Source organism: Ascaphus truei, chromosome 2 (assembly GCF_040206685.1).
Source record: "Ascaphus truei isolate aAscTru1 chromosome 2, aAscTru1.hap1, whole genome shotgun sequence".
In the NCBI taxonomy this organism is placed as follows: Eukaryota; Metazoa; Chordata; class Amphibia; order Anura; family Ascaphidae; genus Ascaphus; species Ascaphus truei.
Genome location: NC_134484.1, coordinates 453270581 through 453293361, shown reverse-complemented (window position 1 = coordinate 453293361; position 22781 = coordinate 453270581). Strand labels below are relative to the sequence as shown.

Sequence of the window (22781 nt, the reverse complement as noted above, 5' to 3'; positions counted from 1 at the left end):
TATTCTATGGCCGGCCAGCCAGCAAGCAAGGAGCTGAGAATTTCCCTTAGAGGAATTCAAATTATACAGTTTTGTATAAAATTTGGTAAATTCTTGAGCGATTCCTTTATTGTCGTAAATAATGGTGCAATTTTTACCTTTGACCACCGTTATTTATGACCTCGCCCGCTCCCCCTTCATCAAATCTGTTGGCTAGAAGTCGATCAGCTTTATTTCCCTTGTCGTAGTATCGTTGGTTGGTCCATTTCAGGGCCTTCTCTACGTGTTCTAATTGTATCTGTCTCAATTCTATTCTGTATTTGTATATATTTTTTGATGGGTTGGTTTTATGTAGTTTTTCTAGATTTGTAATTTTATCGGTTAGTTCTTTGTAAATTTTTAATTTGGCTTTTTTTCTGTGGGATGCAATGGAAATAAATGTCCCTTGATTGTTGGCTTATGGCTTCCCAGAGCATCGCCGGAGATGAGACTGAGCCTTTGTTGATATTGAAATATTCTTTTAGGGAAAGCTTCATTTTGTTCTCTATCTCAGGGTGGTTAAAAAAGTGAATAGTTTAACCTCCAGTGCAAAGAGTTGTTTTTGACAAAGGGGAGGGTGAGGGTCAGGTCAAATGGCGCATGGTCTGACCAGGTAATTGGACCAATGTCCAAGCAGGAAGAGGCATGAAGGATATTTTTTAACGAATAATCTATTCTGGAATAGGTTTGGGAGGGGGAGAATAGAAAGTGTAGTCCCTCTGGCCCTGATGCTGTGCTCTCCAGATGTCCGATTAGGGAAAAGTAATTTACTATATCCCTAATTTTTTATGCTGTTTTTTGGATGTGGAGCTTGTGGGTTTGACCTGGGGTATTGGACCTGTCAATCTCAGGATTGAAAACCATGTTCAGGTCTCCTCCCACTATAAGAGAGGACAGGAATTGAGGCTCAATTGCTTCTAACACTGATTTCAGGAATTCCGTTTGGTTCTCGTTCGGCAAATAGAGGTTAACTAGGGTTATTGCCGACCCCGAGAGTGATCCGTGAGTTCTAAGAAATCTACCCTCTGGGTCGGTGACTATTTTTTCAGCGTTAAAGGGGACCCCTTGTCTGAATAGAATCGCCACCCCTCGTTTCTTACTACTAAATGAAGATTAAAATGCCAGTGGGAATGCATTCCTGAATGTGTTGGGGGGGGGGGGGAGAGGGGGTCGCGGACGTTGAAATGAGTCTCCTGGAGGAACTATTTAAGTTCCTGGAGAGACAATCTCCTCTTTCTATTAGTCTGGAGCCCCTTGACATTCAGTGATAAGTTATATAGAAGTGAGATTAGCCATGGTCATGGACAGTTAGTTGAATTACTAGGACTCCCCCTTTCCCACTGTGGTGGTTTTTATATATTTCTGGGATTTTGCTGATGCAGTTATCTCGGTTCAACCCCACCTTGCAGGTGTAAGTTTTTGCGGATGGGGGGGGGGGGAGGGGGAGAGGCGGAAAGAACAGCAGGGAGAGGACAAACATGCTAGGAACACAGAGAGGGCAAGAAAAGAGCCCCAAAATAAGGAAACCAGTCAACCTAGTGACTGGACTGGTAGGCATGATGCCCTTGGAAGACATCCCCGGTCCTGGGGTCAGCAAAGGGATGGGTACAAGAGAAAGAAAAATCCACACAAAGCTCGCACTTCTGTGGTGAGTGCCCGCCTCCCCCCTTCAGCTCTCTGCCCGGCATTAGTATCGGTATTTGGTACTTCATTGTGTCTAGGGTGTTTTTAGTGACCAGATGGTCTTTTTATTTGTTTGAATGTTAAAATGTCAATTGTGTAGTGCTAGTGTACACTGTTGCACTATAGCGGATATTGTACCGCTTGTCTTGTGTATGTTTGTGGTCCATGAAGACCTTTTTATAATGAATAAAATATTTTCCATATTAACACTGCTTTTATAGAAGGCTTTACTTCATAAGGAATACATCCATTATATTGGCTGTTCAGTAAAATCCGGAGCGCTTTGTGTGTATTTTTCTTTGTCTTTGGGGTCTCCTTCTTGAGACCCTTTTAGGAGCGTTTTTGAGGAGGTGCTTCTACACAGTTAGCAGCAAGGGGTGACTGACTTCGAAAGAAGGTCTGGGACAGCTCGAGCGCGGAAAGTCTATTTTTCCTGTTCTTCAAATGGGTACAAGAGACCCTCCTCTAGCGCAGGTCACAGTTCCCTTCCACAGCAAGGGATAGGTGAGAAAGTTAAGATACTATCTGCATTTGTTTCCAACCGATTGTTAACATTAAACATTTTTTGTATGCCCTTGTTTTGTGGGCAGAGCTTTTAATTTCGGCCGAGTGTGTCTAACATTTTGTGGATCATCTTTTCAACACCTGGTTATGGCTTTATAGAGCAGATTAATTACATCTTGACCTTGGTTTATATCATAACTGTGAGTAAGACATAGTAACATATATACATAATTTTGTCAAGTTTGTGGGGTGGGGGGGAGGTGAAGGGAGGGGATGAGTGGGGGTTCGGAACGGGTGTGTATCTTTAGCATTTTTGGTTCAACTTTGCAACACCTGGTTATAGCTTTACAGAACAGATTAATTACATCCTGACCTTGGTCTATATCATAGCAGTGGGTGAAATATAGTAATATATAAACACATTATTTTGTTGTGGGGTGGGGGAGAGGGGGGCAGAAAGGGGGAGAGAGGGAAAACAGCATGTGGTATAACTATCGCTATCGTTAACTTCTAGTAACTTTCAAATATGGGCTAGACCTCTTGTAGGGGTCCTCAAAGCCCACGAAACATACTTAACAACTTTGGTAGGTTGGGTAAGTATCACATATTAGTATAGCTTCAGACCGTTCCAGAGATCTTTCAGAGAATCGTATTGTACTAAACAGGCATAGTTTGTAATACTATACAAGTTATGTCTAGAGCCTCCTGTTCCCTGGCTCGCTCTAGTTCCCAGGCCTCCAAAAACCAGAATAAATTTATCCAACCTGTGTCATGGGAAGCAGATCGACTCCTCTCCTCCGTGCCCCAGGCAGAACATCCACGAACTCGCCCCCGGGTCCAGATCAGCAGAGCATAATAGTCGCCCATTCCCCCTTCGGGGCCCCGGGACAAACCCGGTAAGAAGATAGGGGCGTTGCACCTTTCCACCGCCACCCCAACCCCCCCGGACCCCAAGGTAACGACCCTCTGGGCCACTCGTCCGGCGATGGGGGGGGGGGGGAGGGAGGAAAGGAAGATTTCCTCTTACCTCTCCCATCGTAATTTCAGTGTCTCCTTTGTTAACACCTCCTCCTGTATCGCTCTCTCTGTGGGGGTATCCCAGGGCTATGTCCTGGGGCCTCTTCTCTTTTCGCTCTACACACTCTATAAGTGACCTATGGTTCAAATATTTTACTTTTCTATCCCTGACCTCACACCTGCTGTACAGAACAAAGTCTCTAATGTCTTTCTGCTTTATCAACCTGGATGGCCTTCCGCCGACTCAAACTTAACATGTCCAAGACGGAGTTCCACATACTTCCTCTCAAACCTGGCCCTACTGCCCCCTTCTAGATTACTGTTGGCATTACTATCATACACCCAGTATCACAAGCATGCTGCCTACGGGTCACACTTGACTCCTCCCTCACAATCTCTTCTCACATTCACAATGTAGCTAAAACCTGTCGTTTCTACCTCCGCTACATTGCAAAGATACAACTTTTCTTCTGTCCCTCTACTGCAGGTCCTCATTTACTCCCGTCGACTATCGTAACCTTCTACCGCCCGGCCTTCCTGCCTCACCTAAAATCTATCCTAAATGGTGCTGCTAGAATCACTTTACTCTTTCCTAAAATCTATCTCCGCACCTTTCCTGCTGAAAACCCACTCCTTGCTTTCTATTAAATCCCGTATTGCACACAAAATTCTCCTCCTCTCTTTTAAGGCTATACAATGCCTTACAACTCAGCCCTAATTTCTCGCTATGCACCTGCCCGGCTCTTGCATTCTGTTCAAGGATGTCTTCTGTCTACCCCTTTTGTATCTAAAGCCCTCTCCCACCTAAAACATCTCTCCCTCACTGCCCCACACCTCTTGAATGCCCTTCCCCTCAATATCCGACTGGCACCTTCTCTCTCCACCTTTAAGACCTATCTAAAAACACACCTCTTTAATAAAGCATGTGGGTAGCGCCGCTGGCTGATACTATACATCTCATATGCATGCACCGTAACCCCTTGCAGACACTCTTACTATAACATCCTACTGTCTCTGTAAGTTCTCCCTAATTACCACTTAGATTGTAAGCTCTTCAGGGCAGAGACCCCCCTTCCTATTGTTACTGTAATGTCTGAAGCACTTATTCCCATTATATGTTATATTATTATGTAATGTGTATTACTGCTGTAAAGCACTGTGTACATAAATGGCACTATATAAATAAAAATATACATACACACATATGATCTCTAAAGGATATACAGTAAGGGTGCGTTATTCTTATGTCGAATTACTAATAAATAAAGGTTTCTAATATGTAGTAGGTTGATACAGGAGCAACAAACCCTACTCTTGGGTAACTTGTAATCCACTTTGTGCGCCTGAGGCACAGGGAGATAAAGCGATATGCCCAAAAGGCCTCATAAATGAAGATCCCCCACATCTCTCTGCCAACCAACGACTATTGGCAAACGACAAATATTACAATTCTTTTCACTATGATAATTCTATTTAGTAAACATGTGGTTGGATATTTAATGGAAAAAACAAAACAAAAAACAATGAACGTTGGGACTTGTGAATTGCCGAGTAAACACAAAAGGTGTGTTAAAGTTTAGCACTTTTTTGTACATCTGGGCCTAAGTGCCCCTTTATTTACAATGCATTTTGTCCATTCGCCTGCCACCAGGATATCATTTCTCTCTATGCCTTCAGGAAGCTCCTGCCAGCTCGTGTCAGCACTTTGTATGAATGTTAAAGTAACCAGGCCTGCAAGAAACAAATTGGAGCAGCTATTAGGCTTTAGTGAGCCCTCCTTTTGTCCTCCCCCGCCCTTGCACCACTTTGATCCTTTATTCAACAGTTATATGACCAGGTGTATTTTTTCACAGGCACTAACAGTTAAACAAAAAGATCTACACTCTTGGGAACTGCATTTGCATGTAAACAACAGAACTGCCCCTTTACTAAATGTCTAAAATGTGCCAAGTAAATGTATTATTGCCTACTTAAATAAAAAGCAAATGTGTACAATATGAGGCTTGAAATGTCCACGTTCTGTGAGGTCTTTAACCTTTTGGGTGCACCAAGGCGTAGTCACTACGGCCTGGGGTCTGGCACGCCAGCTGCAGCATACCCGCCGCGTGCTGCCTTTTCTGGCGAGATCGCACCATGCGTTCCCATGGAGCGCAGGGCGCTCTCCGAAGGGAAACGGTACGGGACTTTTGTATCTGGGTCCAGGACCCAGACTGTGCCGGTGCGACCCATGGCACGACTGTGCCGGTGCGACCCATGGCACTAAAAAGGGGGGGTTAATAAAGCACTCCAAAACACTAACAGGAAAGTCTACCACAAAGTAAAGTGGCCATCTGCAGGTCACAAATCTTTGGCCCACCTACACGAAGGGCCGATAAATGAAAACAAAATTGGCGTCATCTGTGTTTCAAGCCAATTTAATTGATCGACTTTTTCACCCACGTTATATTATCAGTGGTAAAGTAGTGATAAGGGTCTGGCGCTCCAGGAACCCCCTGACCTAGTGCAAGAGTGGCCAACTCCAGCCCTCCAGGGCCACCAAACAGGTCAGGTTTTCAGAATCTCTTTGCTTCAGCACAGGTGACTGAGTCTTCGACGGAGCCGCCTGTGCTGAAGCAGGGGTATCCTGAAAACTTGACCTGTTGGTGGCTCTTGAAGAGTGGAGTTGGCCACCCCGGCACCAGGAGCATATTCGTGTATTTTTGAGGTAGTGAATACCACATAAATCCCTGCATTCGCTTGTAATTCGACTGGTGTTGGCCACTCCTGGTGTAATAGTTACATCATAATCTATTTGTTTGTTTTTGTAGGGCAGATAGCGTTCAATTGTGACCCTAGTGGAAGAGAAATCCTGTTCTGTCACCAGGGAAGAAGCGATCACATGATGGCCAGTGCCAGAGGGGTCGTGGCACTCAAAGGATTTAACGTGGCATACACAATGAGCATGCACATAATGATGAGGAAGAGAGAGCAGTAAAGAGAGAGATGTAGATATAAATATAATGACCAGCTTAAGCACAGACAACATAAGACCAGCCAACCTAGGACTAGGTGATACATTTGGAGGAAAAATAAAAAATAAATAAAAAAGTCAATGTTTTTTTTTTTTATCATCTACCAACTTGCTGCTCTATTTAAAGTGAATATCATCCTTTCTGCAACGGTAAAAACAACTGACAGAATCAAGAGTGATCCTGTGACTGCAGCAATAAAATCGTTGCAATACAGATATGTACTCAAATGTAAAAAAAAAAAAAAAATGCATTTTATTTTCCCTTCTGAATACATATTTCATGTCCACACCCAGAATGTGCATAACAAGAGTAATATCTATACTATAATTCTAAGATGGATTCCGTCTGTTTGTTTGTATGTCCGAAGCATCGAAATTTTAGAAACGGCACCACATAGCACAACGAAACTTTCACTGTACATTCTGCTGCGGATTTGTAGGTTAACGCAACTATTTTGAGCTTCCAATGTGACTCACATCCCAAATTATGGACATTCTACGTTTCCCTTGGTTGTCCAGCAAATCTGTTAAAGCAGGAGGCGGGGGGAGGGCGTGGCTACTAAGGAAGGGGTCGTGTCCTTGCCTGGATCAGGGCTGTGTGTCTCTGTGTGTGATGTGAGGGGGAGATGTGCCAGCGGGGGGTGTGAGATATGCCAGCTAGCGGGAGGAGATGTACCAGAGGGGGGAGAGGGGGCGGGGGAGAGACATGTGCCGGCAGCAGGATGGGGGGAGGGAGGCCGGGAAAATGTGCGGCCAGCGAGGGGAGATGTACCAACTGGGAGGGGGAGGGAGATGTGCCGGCAGCGAGGGGACATGCCACAGCAGCGCGGGGACATGTGCCGCCTGCGGGGGGGGGGGGGGGGGGGGGTCTGGGACATGTTCCGGCAACGGACGGAGACACACACACACACACACACACACACACACACACACACACACACACACACACACACACACACACAGAGAGACAAATCTCACCCCACACTACATCCAGCAGGGGGTGGGGGGGTGGAAACATGTATTCAATATTACATTCCCTGGGCACAAAAGCTAATATACCTATATATCATATTTCCAATAGTAATTAATGGCAGACAAGGACCACTTGATAGCCTGGCTATTTTCCTACGCTTTTGCAACACGCTCTATAAATTTGTTTAAACAATTGTGACTTCTATTTAAAATGGACCATAGTGATGATGAATCAACATAAGAAATGAGTCAGTAGTTGTACAAAGCAAGAAGAAGATTTACATTACAAATTATTCAACCACCTCATTGCTGAAAGCAAACGGTTAAGTCTTCCATCCCACAGCAATCATATCCACCCGCTTAGTCAGCATTATTAAGAAGGTTATCGATAAAACATGGAGAATTATTCATCCACTTGTAGTCCAACAGTTACCAGTCCTATTGTGATTGGTTTCTTGACATGTAACAGTACTTACAATATATACACAGGAGATATATGTTATTCATCCTCTGCAAGCTTGTTCAGATACTCTCTGTATACTAGAGAGGATACATTTGCATTTCAAGTCTGACCACTTCTCATGAGACAGATCCATTTTAAGACCTTATGTGATCACAAGCACAGCAGCATATCCTCCTCCTTAAAAACTGTGCAGCAAGAGCTATTTCCAGGCATTTCTGTTAAATGGCAGTCAGTAAGAAAACCAGCGGATCGAACATGAAGGATGTACATTTCACATTGTTTTATTTCCCCCCCGACAAACTGAAAATCATTAGTTTTCTTGAGGTAATAATTTTTAAAAATGTATAAGTAGATAGATCCAAAGAGTTGTAACATTGACATTTTGAAGTCTATTTTTTTGCCTGTACTTCCAGAAAATCCTTCGCTTCATTAATCTTGGACGCCAAATATGGAGATCCACCTACACACAGAAAACAATGTTAGAGCCATTTTACATTACACAATGCATCTAAGGGATATCTCACCAACATCTGCACCAGCCGATCCCCTTAAATATACTGTAACTCATTAGAACCTATACTCTAAAAAAGGTATTGTAATGGCTTTTATACTTTGTTCAGGGACACTCGCTAACTAACCTTTACTTCAGTAAAGTATCTGTAACAATTCTATTGACAAGCAAACAGACTGGACAATGTCACACCACAGATCAGTGTTTTTTTTAACAAGGGGGTTCCTGTAATTTTTCAGGTCATTTGAAAATTGTACCAAATCTAATCTCGGACGCGCTATTAGAGAGGGTTGGGGTTCCTTACAATGGATCTGATCTCAGACGCGCTTTTAGAGAGGGTTGGGTTCCTTACAATGCATCTGATCTCAGACGCGCTATTAGAGAGGGTTGGGGTTCCTTACAATGCATCTGATCTCAAACGCGCTATTAGAGAGGGTTGGGGTTCCTTACAATGCATCTGATCTCAGACGCGCTATTAGAGAGGGTTGGGTTTCCAAAAAATAAAATGTTGGAAACCACTGTCATAAGTCTCAGGTCTGCAATGTGAGAGATGGACCTAAACAATTTTCTTAGCTGTTAATTATACAGAATTCTAAAATAATTTAATCCCGAGATGTTACCTTCCATAACATGCAGAATGTACAATAATTGCAATTGAATACATTTAAACATATATACATACAAGCAGAAAGGGGAAAAAAATAGACTATTCACTGACAAAATGTGAGCTTTAAGATATAATGCAGAACAATCTAACCTGGGCCCGGTTGGTGCTCGGATCCTGCGCCCCTACCGCTCGGCACCAAAAGTCAGTACATCAGTAAAGAAAAATGGATCAGCACTCAACAATACATCATCAAGTACAAAAATAAAGAATCATGCAACCAAAGCCAATTTTAAAGCAGCCAAGTAGCTGCTATTTAATGAGTGTCCCTCACAGGGTATACCAAATAAACCAATAGCTCAGCAGAGTCCCATAGGATGTTAACAGTTTGGACACATACTTACAAAGTGCAACGTTTCTGGGCCCGTGGCCCTTTCCTCAGGCTTGTATTGCCCACCCTATGCATACCTTATATACCCTCTTTTGTAATCCCACGAGGTCTCAGCAAGGAGCGTATGGGAGCCATCTTGGTGACGCAACGTCGCTTCCAGTGCGACATGAATTGGCCTCCTTAGATACAGTTCCCATGACACGCATTGGGTGGAACTCGGCACCAGGCTTGGTGCAGCAGGATATTTATTCCCAAACTGTTAACATCCTGTGGGAATCTGCCAATTGTTTTTTTTTTTGGTATACCCAGAGAGGGGGCCCTTATTAATCACTACTTGGCTTTCGTTACATGATTATTTTCGTACTTGATTTATTGTTGAATGCTGATCCATTTTCTTCAATTAGAAAACACAGGCAATCATCTGAACTTTAGCAGCCAGTAAGTGGACTATGATTAACACTGGTTAAACACATGGGCGTACAGGCAGTCCTCGTTTTACAACGCTTCGTTTTACCACGAATGGCTTATCCAACGCTATGCAATGCACACCTATGTTCATTTTTACAACGCCAAAATGGCTTATGCAACGCTGTGTGTGTATGTATGTGTGTATGTATGTATGTGTAAAGCAGAAAATAGCCGTGTTAGTCCAGTTGCGATAGTGCAGAATAAATGAGTTCTTCAGTATTAGGTGATACCTTTTTTATTGGACTAACAATTTATGTCATAGGACAAGCTTTCGAGAGTTCTCCTCTCTTCTTCAGGTCAAGCAATACTGATATACAAAGGATTAACAGTGTAGAGAGAGGAAGAAATAAAACAACAGATATGTACTGTAGATAAGGTAGGGTTTTAAAAAAGTGTTTGAAGCCAGGGGTTGGTGACAAGGAAAGGTGGGGAGGGGGAGGGATGCTTGGTAGAGAGAAAGTGTTGATAAGAATGGAGGCAAGCAGGATAATTCCAAACAATTTTGATAGGGTGTGAGAAAACCCATGTCCGCATTAAGTCCTTTGGTTTTGGTGTCAAAGAGTCTTATCATTCTGAATTCAAATGTTTTCCGTTCTTGGGTGCTTTTAAACATTCCATTGAGGATTTTGATTTTTAGATCATTTATGGAATGATCCGGTTGTGAGAAGTGATGTCCCACAGGTGAGCAGTATCTTCCTTCTTCGTGATGGACTATAGAGTGTCTGTGCATATTCATTCTTCCTTGTAGTTTTTGGCTGGTTTCCCCAATGTAGCAAGCTTGGTCACATTTGTTGCACTGAATCATATACACTAAATTCCTGGATGTGCAGCTGTATGATCCTTTAACATTGAATATTCTATGGTTGTGACTGGCTGTGGGATCCTGGCAAATATGTTTGCAGAGTTTGCAGCGTTTGTTGCTCCACGGTTTTGTGCCATTATCCATGTCTTTAAAATCGTTCTGAAGTTTTCTGCTGACTAATTTCTGTTTGAGGTTTGGTGGTTGCCGGAATGCAAGAATGGGAGGTTTGGGAAAGATTTCTTTTAATGTTGTATCCTCTGTCAGCATGGGTTGCAGATCTTTGATTATTTTTCGTATACCCTCTAGGGTAGGGTTGTATGTGGTCACTAGTGGTATGCGTGTGGTAGGTTCTTTCTGTCTGTATTGTAGCAGGTGTTCTCGTGGGGCTTTTATTGCAGATGTAATAGTTTTGGCAATGGTCTTTGGTTTGTATCCCTTCTGTCTGAACGATTCGGTCAGGGTTGTTAGATGCCTGTTTCTGTCTTCAGTGTCAGAACATATGCGGTGGTATCTTATAGCCTGGCTGTGTATACCTTGTTTGGTATGAGTGGGATGGAAGCTGGAGTTGTGGAGGTAACTGCATCTGTCAGTAGGTTTCTTGTATACAAATGTGTGTAGTTTGCCATCTTTCAGTGTTACTGTAGTATCTAGAAAGTTTACTAGGTTTGCCGAATAATCCATTTTGAGTTTAATTGATGGATGGAATGAGTTCAGGGACTCGTGGAATTGTTTTAGGTTTTCTTCACCCTCTGTCCATATTATAAACAGGTCATCAATGTATCTGTAGTATTTGTAGGGTTTGTGGAGGCATGTAGTTAGGAATCTTTGTTCAAGATTTGCCATGAAAAGATTGGCATATTGCGGTGCCATCTTTGTACCCATGGCAGTCCCCATTAGTTGTAGGTACATTTCCTTGTTGAAGCTGAAGTAGTTGTGTGTGAGGATGTATTCTATCAGTTTGGTAATTACATCAGCGCTGTATTTCTGATCCAGGGGAGATGTTGTAAGGAAATGCAGGCATGCCTCAATACCATCCTTGTGGGGGATGTTGCTGTAAAGCGATTCTACATCCATGGTAACTAGCAGTGTGTTGGATGGTAGTTGGTTGATGTTAAGATTATTGAGAAAATCTGTGGTATCTTGTATGAAGCTGTTGGTGCTTCTGACTAAAGGTTTGAGGATATTCTCCACTAAGCCTGATATTTGTTCCGTGAGTGTATCCATACCTGTTATAATTGGTCTGCAGGGGTTTCCTGGTTTGTGGATTTTGGGAAGCATGTAGACGATCCCAACTCCTGGGTTGTCAGCTATTAGTTGTTTCAATTGTGGTTGCAGGTGGTTAGGGAATGTTTGAATGAGATTCATGAGTTGCTTTGTATATTCCTGGGTTGGATCATGCGTGAGTTTCTTGTAGTAGGTGTTGTCTGTGAGTTGTCTATTGCCTTCTTCTATGTATTTATTTGAGTTCATAAGCACCACTGCGCCTCCTTTATCTGCTGGTTTGATGGTGATGTTGTGGTTGTTTCGCAGTTCCTTGATAGCAGATCTCTCCATGGGGGAAAGGTTGTACATAGTTTTTTTCTGCTATGTTGATGCTAGTAAGGAAACTTGTGATCTTAAGCTCTGTATGTAGCTGTCAAGTATGATGTTGCGTCCTGTTGGTGGGGTGAAGTACGTGTTCTTCTTCTTCTGGTTGTTGTTGTTCTCTGTCATTATGAGGGTGCTCTCTTTTTTGTGGAAGTATTCTTTCAGTCGTAGTCTCCTGAAGAATTCTTCTAGGTCTGAGAATAATTGGATTTGATCCAGTTTGGTGGTGGGACAGAATGTTAGTCCCTTGGAGAGAACAGAGATCTCAGGTTTAGAGAGTTTATAATCAGACAGGTTTATAACTCCCTGGCAGGCTTTGTACTCTTCTGGGTTGAGGTGGTGTATCTGTCTTGAAGAGTCAGTTCTGGTTTCTAGTTCTAAGTAGTTGTCCTGCTTTTTGTTGGTTTGAAATCCCTTATGTTGTGTCCATGGTCTGCAGTCATACTGAGAGAGGCGTTGTAGTTTCTTCTGTTTCTTCTTGATTAAGTTCCACTGCAGTCTCTTGTGCAGAGTTTGCATATCTTTTTCCAGTTTGTTGGTATTTGCACTGCTTACGCTGCAAACTCTGCAAACATATTTGCCAGGATCCCACAGCCAGTCACAACCATAGAACATTCAATGTTAAAGGATCATACAGCTGCACATCCAGGAATTTAGTGTATATGATTCAGTGCAACAAATGTGACCAAGCTTGCTACATTGGGGAAACCAGCCAAAAACTACAAGGAAGAATGAATATGCACAGACACTCTATACTCCATCACGAAGAAGGAAGATACTGCTCACCTGTGGGACATCACTTCTCACAACCAGATCATTCCATAAATGATCTAAAAATCAAAATCCTCAATGGAATGTTTAAAAGCACCCAAGAACGGAAAACATTTTAACTCAGAATGATAAGAATCTTTGACACCAAAACCAAAGGACATAATGCGGACATGGGTTTTCTCACACCCTATCAAAATTGCTTGTAATTATCCTGCTTGCCTCTATTCTTATCCACACTTTCTCTCCCCACCTTTCTTTGACACTGTCCCCTGGCTTCAAACACTTAACACCCTACCTTATCTACAGTAAATATCTGTTGTTTTTTTTTTTTCCCTCTCTCCACTCTGTTTTAGCCATTGAACCCTTTGTATATCAGTATTGCTAGACCTGAAGGAGAGGATAACTCTCGAAAGCTTGTCCTATGACATAAATTGTTAGTCCAATAAAAAAGGTATCACCGAATACTGAAGAACTCCTTTATTCTGCACTATCGCAACTGGACTCACGTGTGTGTATGTATGAATATGTCTGTGTATGTATATGTGTGTGTGTGTGTATATACACACACACACACACACACACACACACACACACACAACATTGCAAAGCGTCGTAAGAGCGTGTGTATATATATATATATATATATTACATTATACTATGTAATATTACATTATACTATATATTATTTATTACTGCTGCGGCACAGTTTATTCGAGCATTTGCCCGTTCTGTGCCGCAGCAGTAGCCTGGCGCGCGCCCGAGTGTGACGGGCGCGCGCCGAAGCAGCGGAAGAGCGCCCTCCGATCGGGGCGCTCTCCCTCCCGCTGCCGGGTCCGCCGGGTCCCCCGGAACCCCCTGCCGCTGTCCCGCGATCGCGGGACACCAGGGCTCCCTCGGGGAACCCCTGGACGCGCGTGCAGGGGGCGCACGCTCCCGAAGACGCGTGACCGCGCGTCTATGACGCGCGGCACGCCGAGGGGCGGCCACTAGCAAGCCGGGAAATCTCCCGGCTTGCGGATCTGGCCGCAGTGCAATTAAATGTGTCGCCAGTGTATGTTATATAATGTTATATTATGTTATATAATACAGTATATACACTATATAATTTATGTGTGTGCTGCATATCTTATTGCCTGCGTAAAATATTTGGTGTATTTTAGTGTTAAAAATGCCTTCAGGAACGGAACCTTTCATTTGAACAGTGTTCCTATGGGAAACCGTGTTTCGCTATCCAACGCCATTTTGAGTAACGCATTGTCGGATAACCGAGGACTGCCTGTACATTTAATCCCCCACGTCTTGTGTCGAGGAGTCATGTTTTGCCAACATATATTTGGGACTTCAAAAAAGTTTCTGAAAGGGCCATCACCAAAACCTTTGAAAAAAGTCCAGGAAGTGAAGAAGACTTCAAGTATGCGATTACCTTTATCTGGGTGGTTCAACAACATAATGCGTCTGTGAGCTTCCCTTAGCTTTACTTTATTGGCAGTTGGGCTACAGTAGTTTGAAACAAAATAGTACACATTAATGTTAAGAGACATATTCCAAAGCTGCCTCACAGTGCTGGGCAAGGGGTCAGCTCCGTTCAAATTATGGATACTAAACCCTTCCCCAGCACAGGGCGCTTCACAGCACACTAAGGGAAACGGACAGCTGTGACATTTACTTGTTATATATACACACATTAATGCCTATAGTAAAAGTGCCTCTAACATTTTGTGGGGAAGTCACAAAAAACCGAAACATTCACAAAAGCCTTTCCCCCCAGATTCTCACTAGGAATCATACAGACTTTGTTCATATTACTTTGTGAGATATACAGTAGAAATCATTAATACAGCATAAATAGGGTTATTCATTAAACCAGTGATGCCAAATCGGGGCACTACTGCGCAGAAACTCCCATTGACTACGGATGGGCACGATCAGTTTATTGAATGACCCCCAAAGCGTTAGGTGAATTTATTTACTGGTCTCTGATTTCACTATAATAGGTTTTGGATACTCTCTAAAGGCCGCGCTTATAGTGCCGGCGACGTCGTCACTGGAAAAATCAAATTTACGCGCCTTCCAGCGATCGCGACCACGCCGTCGCATCGCACCTACTATAAGCGCACAAGACGGCGTCAATACATTTGTTTTGCCACGTCGCTATAAGCGCAGCCCTAAGGTTACGCGTCAGGCAAATAAGTTATAGCTTCCGGGGTAAGGGGGGGGGGAGGGAAGTGAGGGTGTGGAGAAATGTTGATCCAGGACTTGGGTTTTGTATAAAAATCGGAGATGTAATGCTGGAGGCATTTTAGTGGTTACACACTCTGACCATAGAGAGCTCACTGACAAAATAGAAACAAAAAGGCACTAGTTCAATATGCTGTGAAGTCGCTTCTCCAAGTCTGGGAAGTGTGTGAGCTTCACTCATTGTATTCACCTTTAGCCACGTCTCCGTGTGGGGGAGCCTGCACTGACATGAATGGAGAAGCCGTTTCCTAGGCACATTGAATAGGGGACAATGTATAAAGATCATAGAAGGCAATATTATTTTATTATATTTGGGTAAATCTGTTTTTTTTCCCCGCCCCTAACCTACTGAGGAGTGGGTTTATAATCCAGACTGGGATTTTCCTTGTGGTATGGTTAAATGCCATAAAATCAGCACCAAGGTAAGATAACGTATCACTATACAGTACTGTACGTACAGTAAACACATTCACAGCTAATTGCTTTGGCTTTGTAATATTTTTTCACCCTCAGGGCCTCATGCAGAGAGCAGCGCTGGGAAAAATTGGCGAGGGGAATAAATTTTACCTTTAATGGTGTGTTTTTTTCTCTTTATTCAGAAAGGGGCGAAATCTGCAATTAATAGCATGTATGAGTGTGGTGAGTTTGAAAGGGAGAGATGCGCGCTGTTTAAACGTGTAAAAAAAAAATCGCGTTTTTTTCCCCCTTCTCCCTCTGGCCGCCGAGCTCCAGTTCCCTGCCAACTTTTGTTGGCGGGGCTAATTGTCGATTTTAACTCCAGTTTAATGGCGCGATCAGCCGCTAGATGGCGATCACGCCTTTTTGAATACGGCCGTTTTAAAACCTGGCGAGATTTAGGTTCTCGCCAGCCGCGCGGCGTTTTAAAAAAATAAAAAAATGACGCTTTTTTCTACACTCGCCATTACCTGCCTTTCTAAAGGCAGATTTCGCCAAAAAATGCCGCTTTTCCTGTTAGCGCTGCTCTCTGCATGAGGCCCTCAGAATTAATCAGAAAAGCAGCTTTTAAAAGATTGGCAGTGTCTCCATCTAGTGGACATTTGCGGTCTAACCAGTTACTATAAAGCAAAACTAGCTGATCATGACATGTACGTACGCTGCGGCTATCTGCACTGATTGCGTCTCTTTATAATTCTTCTGTTCACTACATTAGGAAGAGACCATTCTGGGACAAAGGAGGCACTGCCTGCCTGAGACTATTTTCAGAGATTTGATTGTGGACTGAGGGAACTTTATGCCTTTTGGAACGTAATCACAACACCCGATTTCCGCACACGCCAGGAACATAACTGTGCCTCATCTCCTTCACAGGGGCTGGTAAAATAATGCTGCATTTCCCAGCACTGAATAGGGCAAATCATGTGATACGCGTACATTAGCAATTTGTTATGTACATGCAAAAGTACAATGAGTGTGCAGTGTCATATTATACTTTCGCATTGTGGACATACAGTATACGTGGTGTAGGGGGTACCTCGTACCCCCCCCGCCCCCCCAACCACCTTTGACACTTCACACCGTGACTATTTTTAGTTAAATTATAGGATTATGGCTTTTTTTTTTCTTCTTTTTTTGTGGATTTTTCCTTTTTCTATTTTTTATTTTTGAGTTCTTATGTACATGAAAAGCATCTTAACAAGCCAATCCAAGCAGGCAATTTATTTATTTTAATTTGATTTTTTTTAAACATAGGACTGAAGCAGGGAGTCTCTGGAGCAGAGCTCCATTATATTTTAGCTCTGGGGACCCCCTACTTCCAGAGAAACTTGCCTGCGTAGGGGTGGCGGTAGCCGCTCTGCTAGCAGGGATCACATAATGGCTGCATTTTCAAAGCTTCCGCACGCACCCTGCGGGCCAATAGGAAGTCGTGACGTCATCAGGTTGGGCTCCCTATTGGCAGGAGCTTTAAACTTTAAATCCCAGCCGGAGATGCTACCGGAACCCCATGCGAAGCAGGGTGTCCCCCGGAGCTGAAATGAATGGGGTTCAGTTCCAGAAACCCCCCGTTTCAATCCTATGTAAAATAATAATAAAAATAATCGCCTGCTTTAAAACACACTAAAATCCTTTGATGTATATTTTTTGAAGACTAAAACTGATTGTTTTTAACCTTCTCCCTGCGCCTTTGGCAACGTGCTGCGATCAGCTGAAAACGGTCACTGAGTTGAATGTCATTCTGCGGTGGTCGGCTCGTATTGAATATATACAACTCTCGTACGTCAAGATTTCACTTCAAAATAACGGGGACAATAAGTATTAATAAAGATCACAACTAAAGAAGCCATCACATCTTAAAGTCCATCGGTAAAACGATCCCCGCTTACATCCCGGGCCAAACGGGTGCAATTAAATAGTCAATATTTTAATCGGCGACTACTCTCCACTTGTGCACCAAGTTTCTGTTGACAGGTTTAATAATGTACACAGGTTGCTTAGTGACAATTATTCCCCCTTGTATCAGAGAAACAAGACCTGCGCTGTAAGAGTATTGTGTTCTCTATTACAAAATGAACCTCAGAAACCAGCAAAATGTGTGAAAAGAGGCCGAATGCCTTCACTTTTATTGCAAATCCAATGTAAGTAGGTAAATGGGATGGCATCTAACAAAATAAACCGAGCACCTATATAGTTCTTTGTCATTAATATTATATAAATACCATAGGAAATCAGCAGATTAAATATGATATTACATCAGATGGTAAAGTTATTGTTTACCTGACTCCTAACACTAATGCTGCTTCCCTTTTGGTCATTTTGGGTTCAAATCCACCTCTATAATAACCACCGAAGGCCTATAAAAAAATAATAATATTGCAGTAAATAAAATAAGAGGGTTGCAATTAATAAAAGGGACAATAATCCGCACACACACACAATAAATTAGAAAATAAAACAGCCGGTGCAATAGCAAAATATATATATATATATATATATATATATATATATAAAAATAGAAATAAATATGATTAATGGCAATCATTGAAAGCATGTGGAAGTGTGTGCACATGAAATGCGTTGGGGACATTTGGTTAATTGGGGCCTTGTATTGACACGTCACATGGGAGACTGTTCAAGCGTGATGCTGTTTATTTTTAAAAGATATTTTAATCAGGGAAAAATACATTGAGAGTTAGCTCTCGTTTTAAAGTAGGTCCTGGGAACAAATAACGTCATACGATTGCATTAAAATTTGCTGCACTTCACAGCCAAGCAGGAACCTAGGAGGACCACATCATTTGATATTATATATGCTAACCTATACAGTACGTGGATATTGTTTATATTTGTATTGAAATTCTGTGTACTAATCCCACGTTTGTTTTTGCGCTTTTTCCTGTTTCGGGGAAAATAAATCAAATCAATACTTTCCATTCACAGTTATGTTCATGCATTACATAAAGGCAACACTTACACGGTCAGGGCGAGGACACGTTTAAGTCCATGAATAATAGAAAGAAAAAAAAAACCGCTTGAAGAGTCTTCTGTTGTGTCCGAGTTACACGTGCAATAAGCTTATGTCAAACTGCTCTGGGAGAAGCACAAGCTGAAACATCAAAGGAAAGTCAAGCGTCTCGGCTCCCAAACATAAACTACTTACCGACTTTGGCAGGGTCTGAAAGGCTTGCTTTACTTGGGGCTCCATCTGCTTCATGGCTTGCAAAGCATAGCGTCCTGAAATGATAAGGAAATCAAAATTATGTGCTGGCTCCACATTCTCTATTTGGAGGACTTTCTTCATTAGTGAACTACAACTATTCTTCCATTCCTTACGGGTTTCAATGGTTTAAAAACAGACCAGGACTTCTCCAGCCCCCACAGACATTCCTAAACCTTTTTTAGAGTCTCAAACATCACGTGGTTCCGAGATCAAAATTCTATGTATGTCCATGTTAAAGAATACAGTGTGTGCTCCAACTTCTAGCAAAGGTTGTCTACAACTTAAAAGACGTTGTCTTAAAAAACAAAATCTCCCAAAGTGCGAAGAACTGGGTCCCCGGAACTGAACCGCTTTGATTTCTGTTCCAGGCATCCCCTGAGATACTTACATCGGAAGATGATGCCGGTATCACAGTCCTGTTTAAAAGGTCCCACAGCACAATAGGAAATCACAAGGGATTTGCGACTTCCTAGGGGCCTGCGGAACGGGTGACCTTTAAACAGACTTTCTGTGCCCAGCTGAGGCAGCCACTTTCCATGTATCTTAGGAAGCTGGGGGTCCTTGGAACTGACATCACGGTGGTTCAACTCCGGAGACCCCCTGCTTCCAATCTTGTAAAAAAAAAAAAAAATATAGATAAATAACTCCCGACCCACCCGAGAGGTAAAGCCCCTTTAAGTCTACTGCACCAATCTCTGCGGCTCACTTTGTTTTGGGATACTGTGCTGTATATACTTCTCCTGGCTCCAGGGACCCGCTGCCGGGGTCAGCCTTGGCTCCGGTGACCAATGGAAAGCTGCAACGTCATCGAGAGACAACGTGGCAGCTTTCTATTGGTGATCCCAACGGCCACATTTGTAAGATTTTGCCAGAACGTGGCAGAGATTAAAAGTTACATTTACCGGCAATAAGGTAATTCCCCGGAGCTGGAAGCACCGTGGCTTAGCACCGCGGAACCCTCCCGTTTCTACTAAAGTAAAAAATTAAATACAAATCTGATAGGGATTGCTGCTTTCAGAATTTGAACTTAATTTTGAATAAAAATGCAGGTATGGAAAAAGCCATTCCTCAACCCAATGACTGACACACACACACAAACACACACACACACACACACACACACACACACACACACACACACACTTTAATTATCAGAAACTGACCATTACATATTAGTCTTGTATCATTAATCTTTCAGAAAGTCATGTATCTTAGAAAAGATGACAGGATACCCAATAACAGAGATAGATATCAGTGTGTGTGTATATATATACAGTACATTTTTTATCATCTGTTGGGTATTACTAACCTGCAAATCCTGCAACGGCTATGGTCAGGCCAGCTGCTATCATAGTAGTAGCCTGCAAAGAGAATGGAATGACAAAATACATGCGTAATAGTAAGTCTGTCACTATATTAGCCGTTACTGCTCCCACTGATGCGTTGCAGCGGGGGACAGGAATGGGACAATGTGCCAGTGATAGCAGGCGCCATTTAGTAATATTAGACGCAATCGAGATATGGCTATTGCATCCGCTGGCACGTGGCAGCAGGTACCATAACGTCTGTACATATATTAAACAAGCAGTCCTCTGAAGGAAAGGCTATGAGATCATGGGAAATCCATGCATATTATTTTATAGTCTGTAAATTGGTTAATATGCACTGAAGAGACTACTAAACCATTTTTAATAATAAATACAAAACAATTGATATAGAATAACGAGGAGCATTAACACCATAGCATCAGGAAACAATGTTTGGTTTACAATTGACTAGCATAATTGAACATTTTAAATCTACTATGATGAATAGTACAGTAGGAACCGACTTGTGAAGGTGTTATCATTGCAATGTAACACTAGCAATTTAGATTTATTGTCAAACATTGAGTGAATTCCAATCTTTGACACCAGTGTTTTCTAAGCACAGAAATAGGACGTCGTTTTGAAGGCCACGTACAGCAAAAATATATATTTTTAAACAACTTATTCATTACAACTTATGCAATTGGCTACATTAGAAAGTTGAATTTCCCCACTAACGTTACATTTTCAGTTTGTCTTGGGTTAAAGTGTTTTAATTATTTGCAGGTTCACTGAATTTGAATGTTATCTGGTCATTATTGTGCTTTTCCTTTAATCTCTTAAAAAAAAAAAATGATGCCGCCATCATTGGCCAAACAATACATGGAAGAGTAAAGGCGATGGAGGATCGTTCTTGCTGAATATGTAGTTTACACAAGAGATTAAGTGAAGGTTGTATAAATACTTTTATTATTATGGAGACATTAAAAGATATATATATATATTTTTTTTAATTCTTACCCTGCTCTGTTTGCTAAAGTCCCCCCATAATCCTTTGTGCAGCGCTATGCAAAGCATTGTGGGGCACAACTTTGGGAGCCAGAGCAGTGATTGACAGCTGCAGACTTTCCCCAATTGACCAGTTCTCTGATAAAGGGATCTCACAGGTCACATTTATGCATGTACATGTATACATTGTTCCTGAAATCTGCTATTCATGCATCAAAATAAAGTTAAGGAGTATTTGTACACTTTAGTCACACTGCCCAACACGCTTTAATTAGAAGGTAGACTCACTCGTTTTTAAGTGAATAATGTATGCCTTTTCCCCTCAGCTGCCCCTGAAAATATTTCCCTAATCCCAGCACAAATCAATGGAAGTTTTAGAGATCACCTGGAGTTTCATCCCACCTCTCCCTGAAAGATTTCAAAATGTTGGCCAGTACGATCATACCACCAGTTCTACCAGTCTCCCAAAGTTGTCACTGGCCCACTGCGGGGACCCAGTGTTGGGAAGTATACGTGCACAGAACAGCATCGGAGTGAAAGCTGTCAATCACCGCTGACTGACAGCTCTGCTCCGATACCATTCTGCACGCAGGATTTCCACCACCAATACACACACACACCACACACACACACGATAGGGATTAAAAAAATCATTGTTAACATTGTGTTGTATTACTGATATGAAATATTCCTTCAATTATAAAAGAAATACATTTTACTTCTGATTAAAAAAAAAAGAAAATGCAACCACCAGAGGCCACACAGATCATTTAACCCCTTCCCTACTAAAATCAAACTTCAGTGCCATGACCCCTTCCATGCTAGCCCATGCAGTTGACACAGGCACAGTATTAACCTGCACACTGCCACATGGAGCCTGAGAACTGTGTCCTGCTATGAAAACAAAACTTACCATTGTCAAAAAAAGCTATTATACAAAGAGCTGAGCTAGGACACTTTCCCCAGCCCCTCTCCCTATAGTGTGTGCTGCATTGCACAGAAGCACAGGGAAGTCCTAGTGATCCCTCCAGCCACTGCCATGTGATCAGTCTGCACCAGCACTGGGGAAGGTCACACTAAACCCCGCCCACACAACAAGCACTGCAGGCTGCACCATGGGGTTAGGTTGTTAAACAGAGATGTTCTGATTGGCGGATGCTGTTTTTTTTTTTTTTGTAAACCAGATCTTTATTACTATACAAACAGTAACACAAGCAAGTATCTTGTTAACAGGATCCATTCTCTGCTTGTCTTGTAAAAGCTGTCTGTGAGTAGGGTTACTGGCTGTGCACTTCTTTAACCCAGGCTGTGCTGGAAAGCTGTGTAATGAGGCAGGCATAAGCTTATTGGGGGGTCCATGTTAAAATGGATAAGAAATAAAAAGTGACACGCTGAGTTCTCGTTTGCATGTAATTACCCAGAATCTTTGGCCACAGTAAAAGCATTGTATGCTAAGAGATAATGGGGAAGGGCAGGGTTTGTGGCCCTGTCTGAGACATGTGAAAGTGCTCACAAGTGGTATTTTTATGTGCTGTACGGTGGAGGGTTTTTGTCACTTTTTTGTTTTACTCGCCATAACTTACTTAGTGCCAAACTAGTTGATTTTACAGGAACAAATCCTCCCTAAGTCTGCTGGTCAGAAAGCGCATTGCACAGCAGATGCTAATGCCAATTATTGACTATGGAAACATAGTATATGGCTCGGCACCCCAAACCCACCTTAGCAAACTTGATACCCTCTACAATTCAAT

At 42.5% G+C, this 22781-nt stretch overlaps 1 protein-coding gene across 1 annotated transcript; it reads right to left on the bottom strand.

Moving 5' to 3' along the window:
- Positions 1–7925: 7925 nt before the first annotated feature.
- Positions 7926–22109, bottom strand: DNAJC19 (DnaJ heat shock protein family (Hsp40) member C19). The gene is made up of 6 exons (XM_075587954.1): positions 21944–22109; positions 20025–20076; positions 18656–18729; positions 17773–17849; positions 14225–14295; positions 7926–8127 (listed from the first exon to the last, which is right to left on the bottom strand). The coding sequence occupies exons 1-6, from the start codon at positions 21944–21946 to the stop codon at positions 8057–8059; spliced, it is 348 nt and encodes a 115-aa protein (XP_075444069.1). The 5' UTR covers positions 21947–22109; the 3' UTR covers positions 7926–8056.
- Positions 22110–22781: the final 672 nt, after the last annotated feature.

Excerpts from the sequence above, each read along its gene's own strand:
- DNAJC19 (XM_075587954.1), bottom strand. Across the intron at positions 17,850-18,655 it reads TTCAGACCCTGCCAAAGTCG|GCCTTCGGTGGTTATTATAG; the intron begins GTAAGTAGTTTA and ends ATTTTTTTATAG. Across the intron at positions 14,296-17,772 it reads GCATTAGTGTTAGGAGTCAG|CCCAACTGCCAATAAAGTAA; the intron begins GTAAACAATAAC and ends AAACTACTGTAG.